Genomic DNA, 19,781 nt, shown 5'->3' with positions numbered 1-19,781 from the left:
GTAGCTTTTTTCTTTCAGCTAATGTTATTAATAACGTTATGTAGTCTAACATCTCTTAACTATGTAATACCTTCTTATGGCACTGAATAAAAATTAACTACTAACGAATATAATCTAAATAGTTTTATTTATTTTCATAGTCTTTAGTTCTTCTTAGCATGTGCATGTACAAAAGAATGTATCATTACTGTGTTAATAGGGCATTTGAGCAAAATATTTATTTGTTATTATATTTTGTTTTATTATTATTTGAGGCCTTTGGAAAATAAATGGACCATAATGAAATGATGCAGGGAATTGAAACGAATGTAGGGTCTATTTTGGCAGTTATGAGTACCATCATTTGTTTAAACTGTCACACGTAGTTTAGACAAATTGAATTCTTTTAGAAATAAACCTAATTAGACTTCATTGCACGTATGATATCAGAGCTAGTACTGCTGCACGTCAAGTTTGTGGCTGTGGTTCAAAACCTAGCGAGCTGCCTATCTAGACAGCATCACTCGGCGTCTAGATCCCGCCTATAATGTGAAAAACTCGCCTAGGTAGGGAGCCAATTAGATTATGAGACGCAACCCATGTGTCTTTCGGTGTAGCACGTATTCCTGCATACGCGCTTTCATACTCTGTAAAGTGTTGTTTGTGCCGTGCTTTTAGGTTCAAACACTAGTGTGGGTGTTGTAAATACATATTAATACTCATAAGGTATTCTTCATTTCTCTGGCGGATTGGTGGCGGGGGTAGCTGAGAGGACGAACATGTCGGGAAAGAGTTTTCGCGTTAGCGACGGAGACTGGATTTGTCCAGATAAAAAGTAAGACTTGCTGTATAATGGTTTATTGAAAGCCCAGTGAAGAATATAAGCATGTATATGCATTACATATAAGTTAAACCCTCTGGGAAAATGAATGTTGTGGCTGAGAGATGATCACACGCTTCTGTTAGCATAGCATGTGTTAGCTTTAGCGCACGTTTAGTGTGTGATTGGGCCTGTGACCGCCTTCTTTTCATTTTCATTTTCATAAATAAAAGTAGAACGATATATTAATGTCTTTCTACTGAACCACTAGCAATCAAGTGCTTGTGAGAGTTAAACACTGATACTTAAGTTAAGCGTTTAGCTAGTCAGCAGCTATGTGCAAGAGTCTGCTAACTCCCATTATATCCTCTCTATTAGTAACTTAGTTGCAATGCCTTGGGCTATTTGTGAAATGTTTCTTTTAAAAAGTTGTATTATAAATCTATTTCATTGTGTGCAGCACTGGAACGTCTCACTATTGTTTGAAAGTGTCAGTGAGTTGGTCTGTTCTTTGTGTGCATTGTTGTTAAATGATGCTTATAATGTCTGGAGACCTAACTAGTTTTGTCTTTAAAATATCTTAGGTGTGGAAATGTCAACTTTGCTAGAAGAACGAGTTGTAACAGATGTGGCAGGGGTAAGTGAATTATAATTGTTTGCTTAATCATTACATTTTGTATATTAGGGATGTGCCACAAAAATGAGTATTAATACATGCACAGTACTTTATCATGATTAGTCTAAACTAATCAGCCAATTTTTCTTAAACAGAAAAGACAACTGAAGCAAAGATGATGAAAGCGGGGGGAACCGAGATCGGAAAGACTTTGGCTGAGAAGAGCAGAGGTCTCTTCAGTGCCAATGATTGGCAGTGCAAAACGTGGGTATTGCTATAAAATATCGTCGCTTCCAGACTGAACATTTCCTGATGATTTACTTACCCCTATGTTATCAAAGATGTTCATGTCTTTTTTTCTTCAGTCAAAAGGAAATTAAGGTTTTTTCTTTATATAGTGGACTTCAATAGTGGTCAACGGGTTGAAGGTCCAAACTGCAGTTTTAATGCAGCTCTACATGATCCCTTCTGAGGAATAAGGGTTTTATGTAGCAAAATGATTGGCCATTGTCTAAGAAAAATACCAGTTTATGTACTTTTTAACCACAAATGCTCGTCTTGCACTAGCTCGCCCTCAATCGCACACGTAGGTAGAAGTAACAACCCAGTGTTTATAAAGTGAACATGCAAAGAAAGTCAAATGCCCTTTACAAAAAAAGGTAAAACAATGACGATTTTGAAGTTGGAGGAAAAAATAAGAGAGTTTTATGCCCTAACCCTTCTGTTTTTAATCAAAGTACACAGACGAAGAACACATTGCATGAAGATGAGCATGCGCATCAAAGAGCTAGTGCAAGATGAGCATTTGTGGTTAAAGTATATACATTTTTAATTTTTAAAGAAATCACCAATTGTAGATTCTAGATAAGACCCTTATTCCTTGGCTGGTATTGTGTAGAGCCCTTTGAAGCTCCAATGAAAATACAATTTGGACTTTCAACCCATTGCCCACCATTGAAGTCCACTGTATGGAGAAAAATCCTGGAATGCTCTCCTCAGAAAACTTAATTTCTTTGCGACTGAAGACAGACATGAACATGTTGGATGACATGGGGGTGAGTAAATTATCAGGAAATTTTAATTCTGGAACTGAACTTTTCCTTTAACTACACTTCCAATGTTCATTATAAACGGATTCATTATTAGATTAATATCACAACAAGTATGTGTTGAATTCACTGCCAAGAAGTGAATTGTTTCAGCCGTTCTTACCTTTCTACATCAACAGAATTTCTTTTAAATTTGTATCGGTGACATTAAAAGAAACCATTCCTTCTGACTTCATATTTTACTTCTCATTTGAACGCCACACTGTTCAACCTGCTTAATGGAGCAGAATAAATGTACACAGTGTAATGATATCCTGTCATGAGAGGCAATGAATGGGGTCGGTTTACTTGCAAATGTTAAAGTAAAAAGTAAGTGACATGTCACAAAGCTTTTTTGTGTAATGCTGCTTATAATTCAGCCACTTTTTTTCCTGTTAAGCATTGAAAGTGTGGATGGGGACTTGTGGTTTTGGCAGACCTGCTACTACAGAGTTTAGCTTCATCCCTAATCACACTCACTAGAGAAATCAAACCAAATGCTGCCTTCAAGTGCACCTGGTGAAGTCATACCTCTGAGAGGCCAGTCACAAGGCACTTTTTGTTGCAATCACGTCCATTCGTAGAGATGTGAATGGAAGGGACAGAAAGCATAAGCTCATGTAAATACCACTGCATTCCAAAGTTCGAGTTTAGTGAACTCTGCCCCGTGAATTTGTATAATTTAAAGACGTGAATGATAGAAGATTGATTGCAGCTTTGCAGTAATGTGAAGTGGATTGCATATACATTTTTAATTTATAGGGAAATAACATGAAGAGTAAAAACATGTCGTAAACAGTAAAACTGTTTGCACTACAAACCAATGTGCTCGTAATTATGGCAACACATTGAAATAACATGGTAAGGCACCCCAATTTGCAATATCAAGCAGCAAAATAAGCTGTTTAGTACAGCTAAAACTATCTGGATGTGGATGAGACCACAAGCCAGACCCATTCAATTTACAAATGGCAGCACCCACTCTTACAGGAAGAAAAAGGTGGATATTGAATAATCTGTCTAAAAAGAAACAGTTGAGTGTGTCATATTACAACGTGGTGTCCATAGCAATTTTGCATGCTCAGTCCAGTGTGACCACAGTTCATTAATACGACGGCATGTATTTAAATTGGAAACAACACCAAAGAAGCTTGAACAAAATATTATATTATAAACAATAAACCCAAGCAACTACATCTGAATTCAAAATGAAAAGTGATCTTTCTATCACTTTTGAATGCATTGTATCACAGCTAAATGTTTTGTTACATAAAGCAAACCACAGGTTAAGTAATTAACTTTCTGCACTATTTTCTACAGGCTCACTGAGCGTTATATTTGGATAACAGATATATTCTATATTATAGGTCAGTGTTTGCAACTGGTAAAGTAAAAATTACTTTTCTTTGAGGTTCATATGCTTGGAACAATATTTTTAACTACATTTAAAGGGCACGTAAATCTTCAGGATTACTTTAAAATTACAAGCAGTTGTGCAGCTAATCTGTGCAGGAACTGCTGGACCAGAGCTGCTTATTGCTGACAAATTTTTCCAAAGCCGACCCAGAATAAATGTGTTTTTGTTTTTTCTTATTTTCTTGTTTAGTTCTAAAAGGACATCCAAACTAAAATAAATTCAGTCAATTTAGTATAAATTTAGTTTGATACTCGATAGTTCTAACCGCTAGAGTGAGTTGGTCAGGCCTTGTAAATAACACAAGGGCCCTTTTCTCATTTCCTTGCTTATGAATTTGAGACCCTTGTAATATGCTGATGTTTTTAATATCTGTAATTGTTCTTGTTTTGAATCTAGGTGTGGCAATGTAAACTGGGCCAGAAGATCAGAGTGCAACATGTGTAACACCCCTAAGTATGCCAAACTGGAGGAAAGGACAGGTATAACTTTGTCTATTTTTTTGCATATTGACTGCAGTGTGAATTTTTTATTAAATGTCATATTCTTGATGGATGTAACAGGATATGGTGGAGGGTTCAATGAGAGAGAGAATTTAGTCTACAATGAGCGAGAGGAGTCTGATGGCGAGTACGATGAGGTCAGTGGGTTTTGTTTTTTGTTTTCACACAGATGACAGTTCACACACATATGACAGATATTGACAAGAAGATCAGACTTATTCAATTTGTATACACGTTTCACAATGCATATGATTTACTAATGGATAAACTTTAAATTTAAACATTTTTGTTGGTCTTTTGGACAGTTTGGACGTATAAAAAAGAAGTATCGTGGAAAAACCAAGAAGGACAGTGATAAGAAAGAGGAACCAAAAAAAAAAGCTGAAGATGACGATGATGATGATGAAGAAGATGGAGATCTTTCAAAATACAAGCTTGATGTAAGAGATTTTATTCTGTTTATTCTGTGTTAGTCATCCTCTAATTTGTTTCTGTCTGAAACTAATTTTATTAGGTATATTGACCACACTGTCAAATGACTGCAGTAGTCAGTCATAAAAAATAGATTTGAAAATCATAATGTAAACATCTCACTTAGTTTTAATGGATATTAGGGATATAAAACAATATTATTAATATTGTGATAACAAAAATGCCTCTAGTCCATTGTTGCATGACAACATGAAACAATAGGTCTTCCGGGCGAAAACTGTAGTTTTTAAAATATATTTAAGCTTCTTATTCTGACATAAAAGGTCTTTAAGCTTGTGTTTTGGGTCATTATGCTTTAACAAAGCATAAAACTGAAAGAGCAACAAGGTTTAATTCAGTTCATCAAGGCTGTTTTGGCTATGCGTTTCAAAGCCAAGTGCACACTTTGTTCAAGCAATCAGCCTGTTATCCAGTGTTTTCCTCAGAACGTCTCCGTTCACAGTAAATGAATGCATTTATTGCATGTGCCGTGAGTTTAGCGTGTTTGGGAACGTAATGGCCGCCAGTTATGCTTTATTTTCAGCATTTCCCTAGATTCGTAGTGAGACACGTTTTTGTAAGCCTGTTCCTTGAAAATAAAAGCTCTTCTGCTGTTTCTGTCAAAATAAAAGCATAAAAGTACATTATGAATTGCTGACAGCTAGCGGTTTAAATGGGTAACGTTAATGCAGTCAAAATTCTAAATAAGTATTGTAATTTCCCTACTGTAGTTTAAAGCAAAAATAATACACCTATGAAATATTTATTTCATTTATTTTATAGTGCAATTGTTTTACAATATATGGCTATTACTGTCATAGATATAACAATATGTAAATTGTTTATTTCTATTATTCTAATTTGTTTGGCTTCCTAAAACACCAGTGTGAATGTTATTTAGACTAAGAAAGTATACCACAAATTAAAAGAAGGTTGAGTCCCCTTTAAACCTCAGTTACAAGTCAATTCACTGTCGTCTTAGTAAAGAACACGGGTTGGAGCTCTTATATTGAACTCTCAAAGTGCATTAGATAGAAAAAATTTAACTTCAAAATGTACAATAAATCACAATTAATAAATATTATGGACTTCATATCGTGACGTTATTGTATCATCAGATTTTGATATTATTACATCCCTACAATAGGGTGCAATGTAAACAAATCTTTGAAGCTTTAGTAGATATGTGAACCTACATCACAGTTTATGATGTGCTTCATCTGTTAGGATGAGGATGATGAGGATGACGACGATGATGCAGATTTGTCCAAGTATGAGTTGGATGCTGATGATGAGAAGAAAGGCAGTCGTTCAGGCTCCTCGCGGTCTTCATCTCGATCGTCCAGTTCAAGTTCCCGGTCTAGGTCCAGGTAAAAGGGTACAGGTCAAGGGTAACTCCAGGCAAATGTCAGTATCAGCTCAAATCTTTATTCAAATCTCATTGCAATAATCTGTTTTAATGTTTAATTTCTTTCTCTTTCCCTCTTTGCCTTCTTTTAGTGTTTTAAAAAATATAATTTGTCTTTTTCAATTGCCTTTTTGACTGACATAAAAATTGATGCTCATTACTGTTCAATTTATTTATAAGTAATTCATGCCATCAACAAAACTGGTGTTTTAAAGCCTTTTAAAAAGCCAAAACTGATTTTTTTTATTTTTTAAAGTCACTTTTATCAGAGGGTCTAAGTTTCTTGAAAAAATTGGAAAATTGTGGTGTATTTTTTTTGTTTTTTTGTTGATGTCGCTGTCTTGCAGATCCCGGTCCAGGAGCTCATCCAGTTCCAGATCACGATCTCGTTCTCGCTCCAGGTCCAACTCCAGGTGAATGAGGTCACATGCACTCTCCAGAAGAGAGTGTGTGTGTGTGTGTATAAACAGCCAGTGGTTGTAGTGAATTCTTTGTCCTGAGTCTGAACAGAAGTCGACTTTTGATCACCATAAAACAAATGATCAATAAAATGAGAGTGCCATGGGGGCAGTGAGATGTAGCTTTATCTGTTTGGGAATGTGACTTTTTGTTCTTAGCGTAGGTGTCAAGAGCTTTCTTGTGCTTTAATAAAATGTGCTTCTTTAGAGCTGTTGATTATTCAGTGTCCCAGATCTCAATTTATCCGGTAACACTGTGACATCTAGCAGGCAGTTAGAGCTAGAAGGTACTGAATCTCTCTGATGGGTTCAGCTTTGTTCTTCTGAAAGATCAGTTGGTCAGACCTGCAGTTTTGGTCTTTTAAATAAGTTCTAGTAGTATTTAGAGAGATGTAGGTGGATGTTTTCCTCCAATTTCAGTCCCTTTGATAATGCTATTATAGTTATCTCTGTAATGATGTTTGTTGACCTCATGTGAATGCTTATTTATCCCCTTTGAAAGATCCAGCTCCAGATCAGGAAAGGGCTCTGCTTCCTCAAAGAAGAGGTCTCGTTCCCCTTCGTCATCGCCTGAGGGAGGCCAGAAGAGAAGTCGCTCCAGGTCCTCCTCTGGTGGCCGCAAAAAAAGACGCGCACGATCGCACTCGTCTGAAAGGTTTGGTGTAACACATGGTGTCCTGGATTCCAGGCGTCCTTCTGCATTATACACAGGGCTCAGTGCTATAGCAGTACATTTTTGAAACAATGTCACAAAATTGTGCTTTTCTCTGTACTATACATTTTTTTTTATGTTTTAGTTTGATTTCAAGAACCAAATCATTTAATCGGTCATGGTCTTTCTCTTTCTTTGTCTCTTTCTTTCTATCTCTTTGTAGGCGCAGAGGCTCGTCTGGATCATCCCACTCTGGCTCAAGCTCAAAACAGAAATGATTAACAAAAGAAACAAATCTTTCTAAAACTGCATGTTGTTGGTTTTATTTTTTATTTTTCAAACTCCAGTTTTTGTTTTTTGGGTTATTGCAACTACCCAACTGTTTGAATTCACATTGATTTCTATGAAAAACACTTGTGCACCTGTTCACGTAACCTTCTCAAATTCTCTGCCTTTTTTTTAAACATCTAGCCAAATTTCTCAACAGTATAACTCAAGGTGTAAAGTCTGTAGTGTCAGTGGGTTTATAGAGACATAACATCAAGTCTTTGACTATAAATGTTACATATCTTTGGACATCAACCATTTTAATGGAAAATTATGCAAATTATATTGCGGACTAGTTTTATTCATCCATTGTCAGACATTACTGCCATCAGAATAGCATAAACATGTTTGTTAATTTAAAAAAAAATACTCAGATGCTGGTTTTATAGTTCTTTTATATGAAACTCCTCATAAGATATGGCTTAAACATTACTTAACCACCTGATGCCAGCATCTTATAGAGAGCTTTTCCTCTGAGGCATAACATTGCCTTGTCTAATTGTGTGCGTTAAAGGTAAGTATGTTTTTTCTATACTTGTAGAGATTTATTTTCTTTTGGCAAGACGGATGAAATGTGAAATTTGTCTTTTTTGGTCTTTGTTCTTAATTTTATCATTTATTATTTGTGGAAGAAAGTAGACAAACTCATGTGGACAAACTCAAATTACTGATAACAAATTACTGGTTTGGTTTTCTCTTCTGTGGTCAAATCAAATTTGGAACATGTGAAATAATCACCCTCCCTCTTCTAACATACAAAATATGAAACTGTTTTACTGTCCATAAAAATGACATAAGTGTAACCAACATGAATAAACGCTTGTTAATCTGAAACATTTGTTTGCACTATTTTGTCTTTCCATGTTACTGCATTGGGTGATGTCTTAGTTGAGATCTTTTTTCCAAAAGATGTGCTCTTTCTGAGATAAATTGAATTATCTCTGGCTTTTTAAACTTAGGCTTTTGTTTACTGCAAGCCAAACCTATAAAGGACGCTGTTAATTATGTATTTGTGTATGTATCCAGGGGCCTCATTTATAAAACTTTCTTACGCACTGATTTGATCTTAGAGTGTTCGTACGATCAAATCCACGTCAAAGTACAGATTTATAAAAACCGTCTTTGACGTGGAAAAGTACTTATCTCCACGTCAGATTCCAGCTTGGCGTACGACCGTTTCCTTGTGGTAATGCCTGGTATTGCAGATAGTTCAGCCTCACTATAATTTGATTTCTTGCGCTCCTTTTTACTTGCCATTGTCACAGAGTTTTTGCTTTAGGAATGAGCTCATTTTATATGTTAATTAATTAAGCAGGGGCGTTTCGACGGCGGAACATTCAGCTGCACACAATTCCACGATCATTTGTGATTTATAACCGAATGACTGGCTTACGCATGGATTTCGTGTGTACGTTCGTTTCTCTGAATCGCTCTTACGATCAAATCAGAAAAGTTCTTAGATAAAATCAAGGATGGTTTCTACGCAAGTCTTTATAAATGAGGCCCCAGGAGTTCTTTTCAGCCAGTGCATTCTAAATGTGACTCAAATTAGTTACAAGTGTTTGCTATTAAATGGCGTAGCTTTTATCTTTGCAGCATTTGTAACATTATGATATCCACTGGGGTGAGATGTAACATTATGCAACACGGATTATGACAAAAATAAAAAGATTTTGAAAGCTTTTTATTTAACACTGACTTTTCAACATTATTGGTGTGTTTATGTTACATTAGCATTATGAGGTTAAAACTCAATAACGTGTGTGTGTTTGTGTGAGTTTTAAGCAGGCATACTAATTGGCCATAATAAAATTTAACTTAAACTTTAGAGACACTGCTCAGTTTGTCTTTCTCTTCCAAGACCTAGCCAAAATAAAGTAAGAAAACGTAAATTAAAACAAAAAAGATTGCTTGGAGTAAGTTAGCATGTTTCACTGATGTTACAATTAACCCTTAGTCTTAGCCATTAACTATCTCACCTTACAACAGCCAAAACATTAGCAGCACCAGTGTTGGGAGTAACGCATTGTAAGTAACGCGAGGTACGTAATCAGATTACTTTTTCAGGTAACTAGTAAAGCATTACTTTTTAGTTTACAATAAAATTTTTGAGTTACTGTAACCTACTGTGCGTTAATAACCACAAGAAGCCGGTCACCATTAACAAAAGGGGTTATTATTTAAAAGGAAGAAACAACAAAACGATTAGGAGGATGATTCCTCCCGCATATACATTTGAGTGCCGTGCAAGGGAAATTTTCTGAAACCCGAGCCTTAAAGGGACAGACACCCAGACCGTTACATTACTTTTTCTAATTAGTAACACCAGTTACTTTGTTTTCCCATTTGTTGACTGACAAGTCTCCTGTCCCCATGTTGAGAGAAATCGGAAGTACAGAAGCATTGTGTGCACAGTGTAAACATGATGTTACTGTAGTTCCAGACTAAATGTGAACATGCATTAATTCACTCCAAAAATACTGATTCAGTATTTATCAAAATTAATTAAAACAGTGAAATTCAAACTCAGAATATGACACCAATATATTTGCTGCTGACCTTTGATGATCCAATAACCAACTAATAATCAAAATGACTTTAGACAAACTAACATTTGTGCTTCATTGTTTTTTTTTTATGCTGAAGAGTGTTGAACCTTATTCTCCTGCGTTCTGTACAGACGTGAATTTACTTTACTTTATGCTTTTCAGTGTTTTGTGTGAAAGTGCTTTTACATTTGCTAAAAACAGAATTTTTTATACTAAAAAACCAAACAAGCAAGACAAATTTTAACACATGAAAATCGTAACATTACTTTCCATAAAAAGTAGGCTAACTTAAATAGTTACTTTTTTAGGGAGTAACGCAATATTGTAATGCATTACTTTTAATAGTAGCTAACTTTCCCCAACTGATTAGCATTAACAACTTAAATATCGAATATATAAATATCTACACAGACACTAAACATAGTTTAGCTACCTTTAATGAGCTTAACTGCAAAGCAGGGACTGCATCACAAAAATAATAAAAGTATAAAAAGTTACTTTTTTACCTCAAAATCAGTTTTTCTCCTCAAAAAATCTGTTGTGTCTGCCACAGTGCTCTCATTCCTCACATTGAAGGACTAAACGGAGAATGTGTGAAGTCAGATAGGTGATTTGTAACTTAATTGTTCCTTATTTGAGAAACTGGAAGTGTTACAACTGACCCGTGTTACAACCTGGTCTCCCCTACTTGTGGGGATTCTAGTGATGTTTCTGAAATTATACATTTGCTGCTTTACTTCTCTGCTTTCTAGAATATTTATTATTCGTGTATGATTTCCTGACCTTGCTGATGGACAAAAATACACCTCAGACACTGAAAACGTTTTGAAAAGATCGTTTGTCGTGCGCTAGGTGGCACTTGTTGCGTTCAAAACCATTTGTGAGCTGGTGCTATGGAGGATTATCATCGAATAAAACATTAACCGTAATTTATCTCTTCTTTGGAAATGTGCATATTACTGCAATCATCAGTGCTTTGGTTAAAACGTTCAGCGATAGTTTTGTTAATCCTAAACATCTAAAAAAAAAAATTAAATGTAGGCTACTGCTGCTGAAAGTTATCGCAGGCTGTAGCTATTTCACACTGCTGCTACACTATTGCTTATAACTACATTTGGTCACAAGCGTGTCATACAGAAGCGAATGTTTTCTCTCAGCTTGAGGATGAAGGTAATATTTAAAATTTTGTGAGCCGCACCGAACAGCGAGGAAAAAAAACCTGAATGCCACATTTATTTATCTTTCTACATATAAATATGATTTCCCTTTGCGTAGAAGATATTCCTTGTGTATCCTGCACTATTTTGTCACACTTTTGTCCTTCTGAGCGTCTTTTACATTTCCATAAGGGTCCCGCCTCTATGTTTATAGCGCGCTCTCGGACAGCCGAGCGCACAAAGTGAGCGGACTTCACTGAGGACTCCACCTGTTTCAAAGGGCTGCTGTGGACATGAACACTCTCCCTGAAAAAGGATGACATCTAAATGTCAGTCTTCAAGCAGTCTTCAAAACCTGACTGCTGGAACCATGATGTGGGAGTCCAACCTCTCCAGATCTTTACAGGACAGCCCGGGCAAGAGCGCCAGCTGTGGCTCTGTGTCCGTGTTTTTTCCCATCACTATGATGGTCACTGGAATGGTCGGAAACTCTTTGGCGATGCTGCTAGTTTACAATGCTTACAGAAAAAAGGAAAACAAACGGAAGAAGTCGTTTTTGCTTTGCATCGGCTCGTTGGCGTTGACTGATCTTTTCGGCCAGTTGCTCACAAGTCCAATAGTCATTTCTGTCTACAGAGCAGATTTGAAATGGAAACGCGTGGACCCTTCCGGAACTCTGTGCGCTTTCTTTGGGGTGTGCATGACTACTTTTGGCTTGTGTCCTCTGTTTTTAGCCAGTGCCATGGCTATTGAGAGGGCCTTGGCTATCACTGCTCCTCACTGGTACTCGCATTACATGAAAACCAACGTGACCAAGCAGGTTCTGGTCATCATCTGGTGCCTGGTTTTGCTGTTTGCCTTATTGCCCATTGCTGGGGTTGGAAAGTACACTTTGCAGTGGCCAGGCACTTGGTGCTTTATAAGTACAGGTGATAAGAACGTAACGGGAAATACGTTTTTTGCCACCACCTTTGCGGCATTGGGGATATTTTCTTTGCTGGTCACGTTGTCGTGTAACGTTGTGACCATCCGTGCTTTGGTTACACGTTGCAAAACGAAAGCATCCTCGACCCAGTCATCCAAGCAATGGGAGAGGTTAACAACAGAGACTGTTATTCAGTTGATGGGCATTATGTGTGTGCTGTTGACATGCTGGTCACCTCTACTGGTATGTATCATATCAGCTTTTGCCAGAAACATTTACTGTAGTTATCAGATGAAAGCATGCGTGGTGCCATTGCTGAACATGTTGGAGGGCCACTACTTGTTATATTTTCACTTTACTTTACACTGGAATTTTTCCCTAGGCTTTATCCAGAAGACTCTTTTGTCAATGCAGGGTATTATTTGACATTCTGCAGAAATGTCATTTCTTCCCAGTTGCGCCATTTAATAGCTAGGCCCACATGGAATATGCAAATACTTTCTGACTGTGGGAGTTAAAAAAATAAGCGGAATTTTGCGGAATTGGTTAAAACTGTTTATGATGTTGTAAGTGTTAATTATAAATGGCAGACATTTCTATACAATTTTGTCTAAATAAATAAGAAAAAAAATAAGACCCAAAAAATAAAATGTATGAAAAATGGAAAATCATTTTGAGATCTGCTAAAGATCAAATTGAAGAGTTATTACATTTTCAGTGTTTTTCAGTTTTTGTTTTTCAGTATTAGGTGTTAGATGATGACAAAGGTAATCTAAATGTAAAAATAGAGGAAATACATTACTACACAATTAAATATTTAATTTTAATCAATACATACACTACCAGTCAAAAGTTTTTTACATTAAGATTTTTAATGTTTTTAAACAGAAGAAGTCTCTTCTGCTCACCAAGCTTGCTTTATTTGATCCAAGGTACAGCAAAATCAGTACCATTTTGAAATATTTTACTATTTAAAATGTTTTCTATTTGAATATATTTTAAAATGTAATTTTAAAATAAAATAAATTCCCTGTTCAAGAAACATTTATTATTATTATTCTCAATCTTTAAAACAGTTGAGTACATTTTGTTCAGGATTCATTGATGAATAGAAAGATCAAAAATCTGTATTTATGTGAAATTAAATGCTTTTGTAACATTATACACTGTCTCTAAAAAGCTTGGAGTCAGTATTTTTTGGGGGAAAGAATTTAATACTTCTATTAAGCAAGGATGCTTTAAATTAATCAAAAGTGATGATAAAGATATTTATAATGTTACAAGGGATTTCTAGTTCTTCTGGACTTTCTAATGATCAAAGAAACTTGAAAACCGTCTACTCAGCTTTTTTCAAAATAATAATAGGAAATGTTTTCTGAGCAGAAAATCTGAATGTTAGAATAATTTCTGAAGCATTGTGTGACTGGAGTAATGATGCTGGAGTAAATTCAGCTTTGAAATCACATAAATAATTTAAATGTTAAAATATATTCAACTACAACACAGGTATTTTAAATCGTAAAAATATTTCAAAATTGTACTGTTTTGCTGTACTTTGGATCAAATAAATGCAGAGTTGGTGAGCAGAAGAGACTTCTTTAAAAATAAAAAATCTTACTGTTCAAAAACATCAGACTGGTAGTGTATCCTAAATTGATGTCAATTTATTAAATTATTTATATATTTTTTAATAATATTTCATTGCATGGAACATTTACTGGTAGATTATTTACTGGTAAATTGCCCAGAATATTTAAAAAAATAAACCTGAAGAGGTGTAAAATTTGTGATAAACTACCATTTAGAATCCAACAGAAATCTGCTGAGCAGTCTTTAAGCACATGCATATACAATTTTTCATTGTGCCATTGTGGTGTGTCTCCTCTCATTCTGCAGGTCCTTATGTTGAAGATGATCTCTACCCACACATCCTCCCATCAGTGCAATTCTGCTGCTGTATCTCTCTCACCCCAGGACTTACAGATGGACTGCAACTTCTTTCTCACAGCCATACGTCTGGCCTCACTCAATCAGATTCTAGATCCGTGGGTTTACCTGCTCCTTAGAGAGATTCTCCTAAGAAAGTTCTGCCAGGTGGCCAGCGCAGTATCCAAGTGCTCGCTGGACACGCAAAAGGAAACTCAGTATCCTCTAGCCGCCCTAAATAAAAAGGCCATTCAGAGTGGCAATGTTCACAAACAGTCCCTAAACATGGAGAACAGTAATTTGAATGGGGGAAATGAGGAACAGTGACTTGAGAGTGGTACAAAAATGGAGTAATTTTCCAAAATGAGGGTATAGTCACCGACGGTCAGAAAAATAACGAGCTGGAAATTTTCCAGATGTATTTGTGGATTGTATTGATGTAGGGTGATTCAGCATGCTACCACGCAAACACCTCACTCTTGTGTTGCTGTCACGGTCAACACACTCAAAGAAATTTGTTCATGGTTGCTCATCAACCTTTGAAATGAAACAAAATGGCAACATATGCAGGTTTTCCCCATGTCATGGAATAATTTAAAAATATCACGCAGTTTCAAATGGAAACGAATTGTTCAAAAGATGTGGGAATCCTGCATATACAACAGCAATATTTTCAATTTGAATTTGGATAAACAAAAGCGAAATCATAACAGCTCCCATGGAGACTGATTATTTTAAACTACATTCAGTGTTGGTACTACATAGCAAATTCTTTTATTCACCTGCCAACTCCAAGAAAAAATATGAAGGAATATTTCTTGATGCTAATTTATGGTTTGTTATGTAACATGTTTTTTGTGCAGTAAAGCACTGAATGGTCTCAAATACTTTCCTCAAAATTCCTGATGGCTCATTTTAAAACCTTCTCTCTTAAACTCTTAACTTCTGTTTAGTCTTATTGTGTGCATTTCTCAATGCCAAGCCAACAGAGCTCTTTTTTATGCTGATAACCGCAACCGTGGGCACATTTAATTGAATTCCATGCTTGAGTTTTTCATTTGGATTCCTGAAGTAAATGTAAAAGTGGGAACTAATTCAATAGTTTAGCGAGATACTTTCTGGCCTTGAGACAGTCCATTCAGAGTGTTCATTTTAACAGCCAATTTTTTGACTCACCGAGTAATTCAAAGTGCTGCATCTTTTTATGTGCAATATTCTTGATCATACCAATTGGCGTCATAAACTAAAAAGACTTTAAAATTCAAATGGAAGGCAGTTTCAACAGATGATGATTAGGCACTTATGAAAATATGCTTTTTTTATACCAGTTGTTGTCAGGCGGCTATTAAAGCTTTGCTTTGTTCTTATTTTGCATTCTTTTAGTGCTAAATTATGTAACATTTAATGAGAAATATTTAATGAGCTATACAACTGGTGCAGCTGTTTTATATCATTCTTGGATGACAACACTGCATGCATTAATTTTTGTTTGTTGGTTTTTAATTGAACATACATAAATTATTGACAAGGATGATTGAAGCTGTTCTTCTAATTGGGCACTTGAGTTTCACATCTGTAATTATGCGTCTTACCGAGTGTGACTGAACATGATCTTAGCATATTATATTTTTGCACGGTGCATTGTTATAGAGTGGACCCATGGATCATCATTTATGCTAAACAGCAGGTTATATATATTAAATTCTGTAATTAAAGGAGAAGTTCATTTCCAGAACAAAAATTTACAGATAATTTACTCACCCGCTTGTCATTCGAGATATTCATCTTTCTTTTTTCAGTCGTAAAGAAATTGTGTTTTTTGAGGAAAACATTTTACAATTTCTCTTCATATAATGGACTTCAGTGGTGCCCACGAGTTTGAACTTCCAAAATGCAGTTTTAGTGCAGCTTCAACAGGCTCTAAATGATCCCATCCGAGGAAGAAGGCCATTCTATCCAAACGATCTGTTATTTTCTAAAAAAATAAAATTACAATTTATACACTTTTTAACCGCAATCCTGTATTCTGGTTTATGACAGTTAGGGTATGTCTAAAAACTCCCATCTCATTTTCTTTTTCAACTTCAAAATCATCCTACATCACTGTTTTACCCTTTTTTCTTTTCTTTTTTTTTGTAAAAGACGTTTGATCATCTCTGCATGTTCAATCTGTAAACACTGGGCTGGTACTTCTGTAGTGATGTAGGACAATTTTGAAGTTTGAGGAGAACATGAGATAGGAGTTTTTCGACCTACCCTAACTGTCTTGAACCGGAATACGCAGAGCTAGATAAGAAGAGCATTTGAGGTTAAAATTATATATATATATATATATATAAAATTATTTTAAGAAAATAACAGATTGTTTCACTAGATACGACCCTTCTTCCTTGGCTGGGATCATTTAGAGCCCTTTGAAGCTGCATTTAAACTGCATTTTGGAAGTTCAAACTTGCAGGCACCATAGAAGTCCATTATATGAAGAGAAATCCTAAATTCTTTAATTACTCACCTCATGTCGTTCCAAACCCTTAAGACCTTTGTTCGTCTTCAGAACACAAATGAAGATATTTTTGATGAAATCCAAGAGGTCACCGACTCTCCATAGACAGAAAAAGTCCTACCACGTCCAAGGTCCAGAAAGGTACCAAGAACATTGACAAAATAGTCAAAGAGCTCTCGGATTTCATAAAAAACATCTTCATTTGTGTTTCGAAAATGAACAAAGGTCTTACGGGTTTGGAACAACATTTTTGGTGTACTCTCTTCAAGCTTTTATTTTATTTAAAGAATAATTACGATCAGTAATTTGTTATAGGAAAATAATAATATATAATATAAAGCACTGTCTTTGTGTTTCAAACACTTGCAAACCAGCTTAAATCCCCATGACACTGAAAATGTTTGCGCCAATGATTTTACACCCTGCCGATTAAAAGAAAATGAGTGAGGAAGATGCAAAGGCAGCATCTTGGAAAAAAGGGAGAGGCATTGTAATGTATTTTCCTAGAGGTCAGAGCTCTATGAAATCGGTGGATGTGAAAAGGCGCCGTGACCAGTAAATACATTTAGAAGATTGCATAAGCGAATGAGAAATTGCTAGTTTTCTGTTTCCACCAATAAACATCAGAGAATACTGTGACTTCTTATTGCGTAGTTGTTAGTGGGATTTAACATTTGACATATGCTTTCAGGCAGTGATTAGAGTAAAATTAATGAAACTGACATGGGACTTAATTAATAGTGAAATGAATGTGGCTCAGGCTGCACTGTCAGATGCCAAGTCGTGCTTAACTTGTTGTTGCCCGCTTGGGTAGCTGCTGAATAGGGCAATGGAAAATAGAATGACTGCATATTTCATTGGCAAATTAAAAGTTCCAGTGTATCTGTGAGTACAAAAGCAGGTCTACTGTCAGCTCAACGGTGCATTGAACTGATAAAGAACATTGGCTTGTAACCATTCAGTGCTTTCGGTGATTTATATATAGTCTACAGTGATACAGTCTACACTAATACTGTTCAGAGAGTTTCTTTCATATCGAAAGTTTATTCAATATTTTATTCTCTCATCATTTACTCCCATTTGGCTTTATTTTTGAGGGAGAGCTTCTAAGGTTCCAGTAAAAGCACCATAAAAGTAAAAAAAGCACATCTGCTCATCATACAAAGCTATGTATGGCTTCAGAGTAAATATATAATTAATGCAAACATTGTATGGTCTACTTTCATGTTGCTTGTGAGTACCTTTTGAAGCTCTGGTCACTCTTCTGCAAAAAAAAAAAAAAAAAAACACATCCCTTTATCCATTTTCCAAACTGCTGCTGCTATGTACAGACGGGGGAAATGTACAATGTATGAGTTTGGAATTGATTCTTTCTTGTTATTGTATTATTTTATGCAAAGACTTTCATATATATTTTTATGTGTAATTAAGTGTCAGTATGTCTTTTGGCCACTGTAAGTGGTGTAAGTCAATCTGTAATCATAAACATAATTCGTAATATATGTACAGGCAATAAGAGCTGCCAGGTGATGTTTGCATGTTAAGCCACCAGCAAATCATTTTCGATCACAACCCACCTGTGAATGTCCTAATGCCAGATGCCAAATTACGGATGCCACGAAGTGTGGCAAGTCTGCATTACTAACAACAGGGTTTCATGAATGTATTTCGAGTTTTACATTTATTTATGGTGTAAGACAACGTGTACAGCTCTGGGACTCCGTTCACAGCTAGAGCTGTCATTAAGCTTGTATCAACAGATGGTCGTGGCGCTGCTTGTGTGTTTTTGATAAGAAATGTTTGCATATGCTTGCAACTGTTTGACATGTCGACTAACTGCTCTGATGCGCTTGCCTTGTAATGGTGCTTCTAAAGTGTATCATTATTTGATTCTGTGCTGCTTGTGTTTTCCGTTCACCGGGATGGACTGTGTTTCATGTCATTATGATAATTTAATATGGTAGGGGGTTGGGGTATACCAAAGTGCTTCTCTAAGCGCCCCCATCCACATTTTGCACAAGTGGTTTGAAATGGTCGCCACATTTTCCATCAGTTGTATTACTGAGGAATTATTTCAATTTACTGTTTTGTTCAGGAAATTGTTCAAATTATGTGTTCTCTTTATAGCTAGAACATAACCAGTCACTGATTGTTAGTGGATACATGAAAAATCATAGTTGTTATTTGGCTAAAAGGGAGACAGCTTTCTCATTTCCAATCAGTAACACTGAAAAACGCAGTCCCTATTGATATATGTAAAAAGTGAGAGAGAAAATAAAAAATAAAGTAATCAGATTGAGTTGATTTCATCAGAGTTGATTCGCATGTCTTTTGCTACATTTACACTATGGCATTTTCGTCCCTCGAAAATGGAGACTTTCGACCTCCTTTTAGTTTAAAAACTCTGGGGTTGTGTTTCAGGACATGTCCACACTAATATATTTCCGTTTGAAAACGCATCTTTTGACCTTCCGTTCACACTGAGACTCAAGGAAACTGTCAAGGAAAACTTTGTTTAGTCTGCATCATCTCAGTGAGATTTTATGAGGTTTTGCATGCAGTATGTATGAATGTGCAGTAAGGTGAATTTAACGATTCAGCGTTTCAGTGTGGATGAGAAACTTTTGGAAAACACTGAAGATTTTTTTAAACAAATACTTAGTTTTCATATGTATCTGGATTTATGTGTTTTAAAATGAAAACGCACTAGTATAGGTATTAGTGCTCATTTGTTGCATCTAATTTCAGATGCTCATTTAAGAAAAATAAATGTTAAATTGCTAGGCAAAAAAATAGAAAATAATGGAATTTTTACGCCCCAAGGAGTAACAGTCAATTATTACATCTTGCACGCGTACGTCTGCAAGATGTCTGTTAAAGATTACTTGATCTGGAAAGCATTTGCTGTGTCCAAACATCTGACAGACGTCTGTAAGATGTCAGTTTTACATACATTTTACATCATAAACATCTTAAAGATATCTA

The 19,781-nt window shown here is 35.8% G+C and overlaps 2 protein-coding genes across 3 annotated transcripts; both read left to right on the top strand.

Annotated features, from left to right (window-relative positions):
- Positions 1-572: 572 nt before the first annotated feature.
- On the top strand, positions 573-8,570 carry zranb2 (zinc finger, RAN-binding domain containing 2). Of its 2 annotated transcripts, XM_073851437.1 has the most exons (10): positions 573-814; positions 1,384-1,436; positions 1,571-1,679; positions 4,317-4,399; positions 4,481-4,557; positions 4,726-4,860; positions 6,119-6,261; positions 6,647-6,712; positions 7,260-7,412; positions 7,633-8,570. In XM_073851437.1, the coding sequence occupies exons 1-10, from the start codon at positions 759-761 to the stop codon at positions 7,685-7,687; spliced, it is 930 nt and encodes a 309-aa protein (XP_073707538.1). In that variant the 5' UTR covers positions 573-758; the 3' UTR covers positions 7,688-8,570. The 2 variants fall into 2 exon arrangements, with proteins under 2 accessions (XP_073707538.1, XP_073707537.1); XM_073851436.1 differs by having other exon boundaries at positions 7,260-8,570.
- A 3,134-nt stretch (positions 8,571-11,704) lies between these two features.
- Positions 11,705-19,091, top strand: ptger3 (prostaglandin E receptor 3 (subtype EP3)). The gene is made up of 2 exons (XM_073852491.1): positions 11,705-12,610; positions 14,264-19,091. The coding sequence occupies exons 1-2, from the start codon at positions 11,759-11,761 to the stop codon at positions 14,618-14,620; spliced, it is 1,209 nt and encodes a 402-aa protein (XP_073708592.1). The 5' UTR covers positions 11,705-11,758; the 3' UTR covers positions 14,621-19,091.
- Positions 19,092-19,781: the final 690 nt, after the last annotated feature.

The sequence above is a fragment of the Garra rufa genome, chromosome 12 (genome assembly GCF_049309525.1).
Source record: "Garra rufa chromosome 12, GarRuf1.0, whole genome shotgun sequence".
NCBI classification, from domain to species: Eukaryota; Metazoa; Chordata; class Actinopteri; order Cypriniformes; family Cyprinidae; genus Garra; species Garra rufa.
This window is presented reverse-complemented; position numbering and strand designations above follow the sequence as displayed.

What these genes read in the sequence shown, in the direction of transcription:
- zranb2 (XM_073851436.1), top strand. Translation starts at nt 759, where the DNA reads ATGTCGGGAAAGAGTTTTCGCGTTAGCGACGGAGACTGGATTTGTCCA. An exon ending in TGGATTTGTCCAGATAAAAA is followed by an intron (nt 815 to 1,383) that starts GTAAGACTTGCT and finishes AAAATATCTTAG; the next exon opens with GTGTGGAAATGTCAACTTTG. An exon ending in TTGTAACAGATGTGGCAGGG is followed by an intron (nt 1,437 to 1,570) that starts GTAAGTGAATTA and finishes TTTCTTAAACAG; the next exon opens with AAAAGACAACTGAAGCAAAG.
- ptger3 (XM_073852491.1), top strand. Translation starts at nt 11,759, where the DNA reads ATGACATCTAAATGTCAGTCTTCAAGCAGTCTTCAAAACCTGACTGCT. An exon ending in CATGCTGGTCACCTCTACTG is followed by an intron (nt 12,611 to 14,263) that starts GTATGTATCATA and finishes CTCATTCTGCAG; the next exon opens with GTCCTTATGTTGAAGATGAT.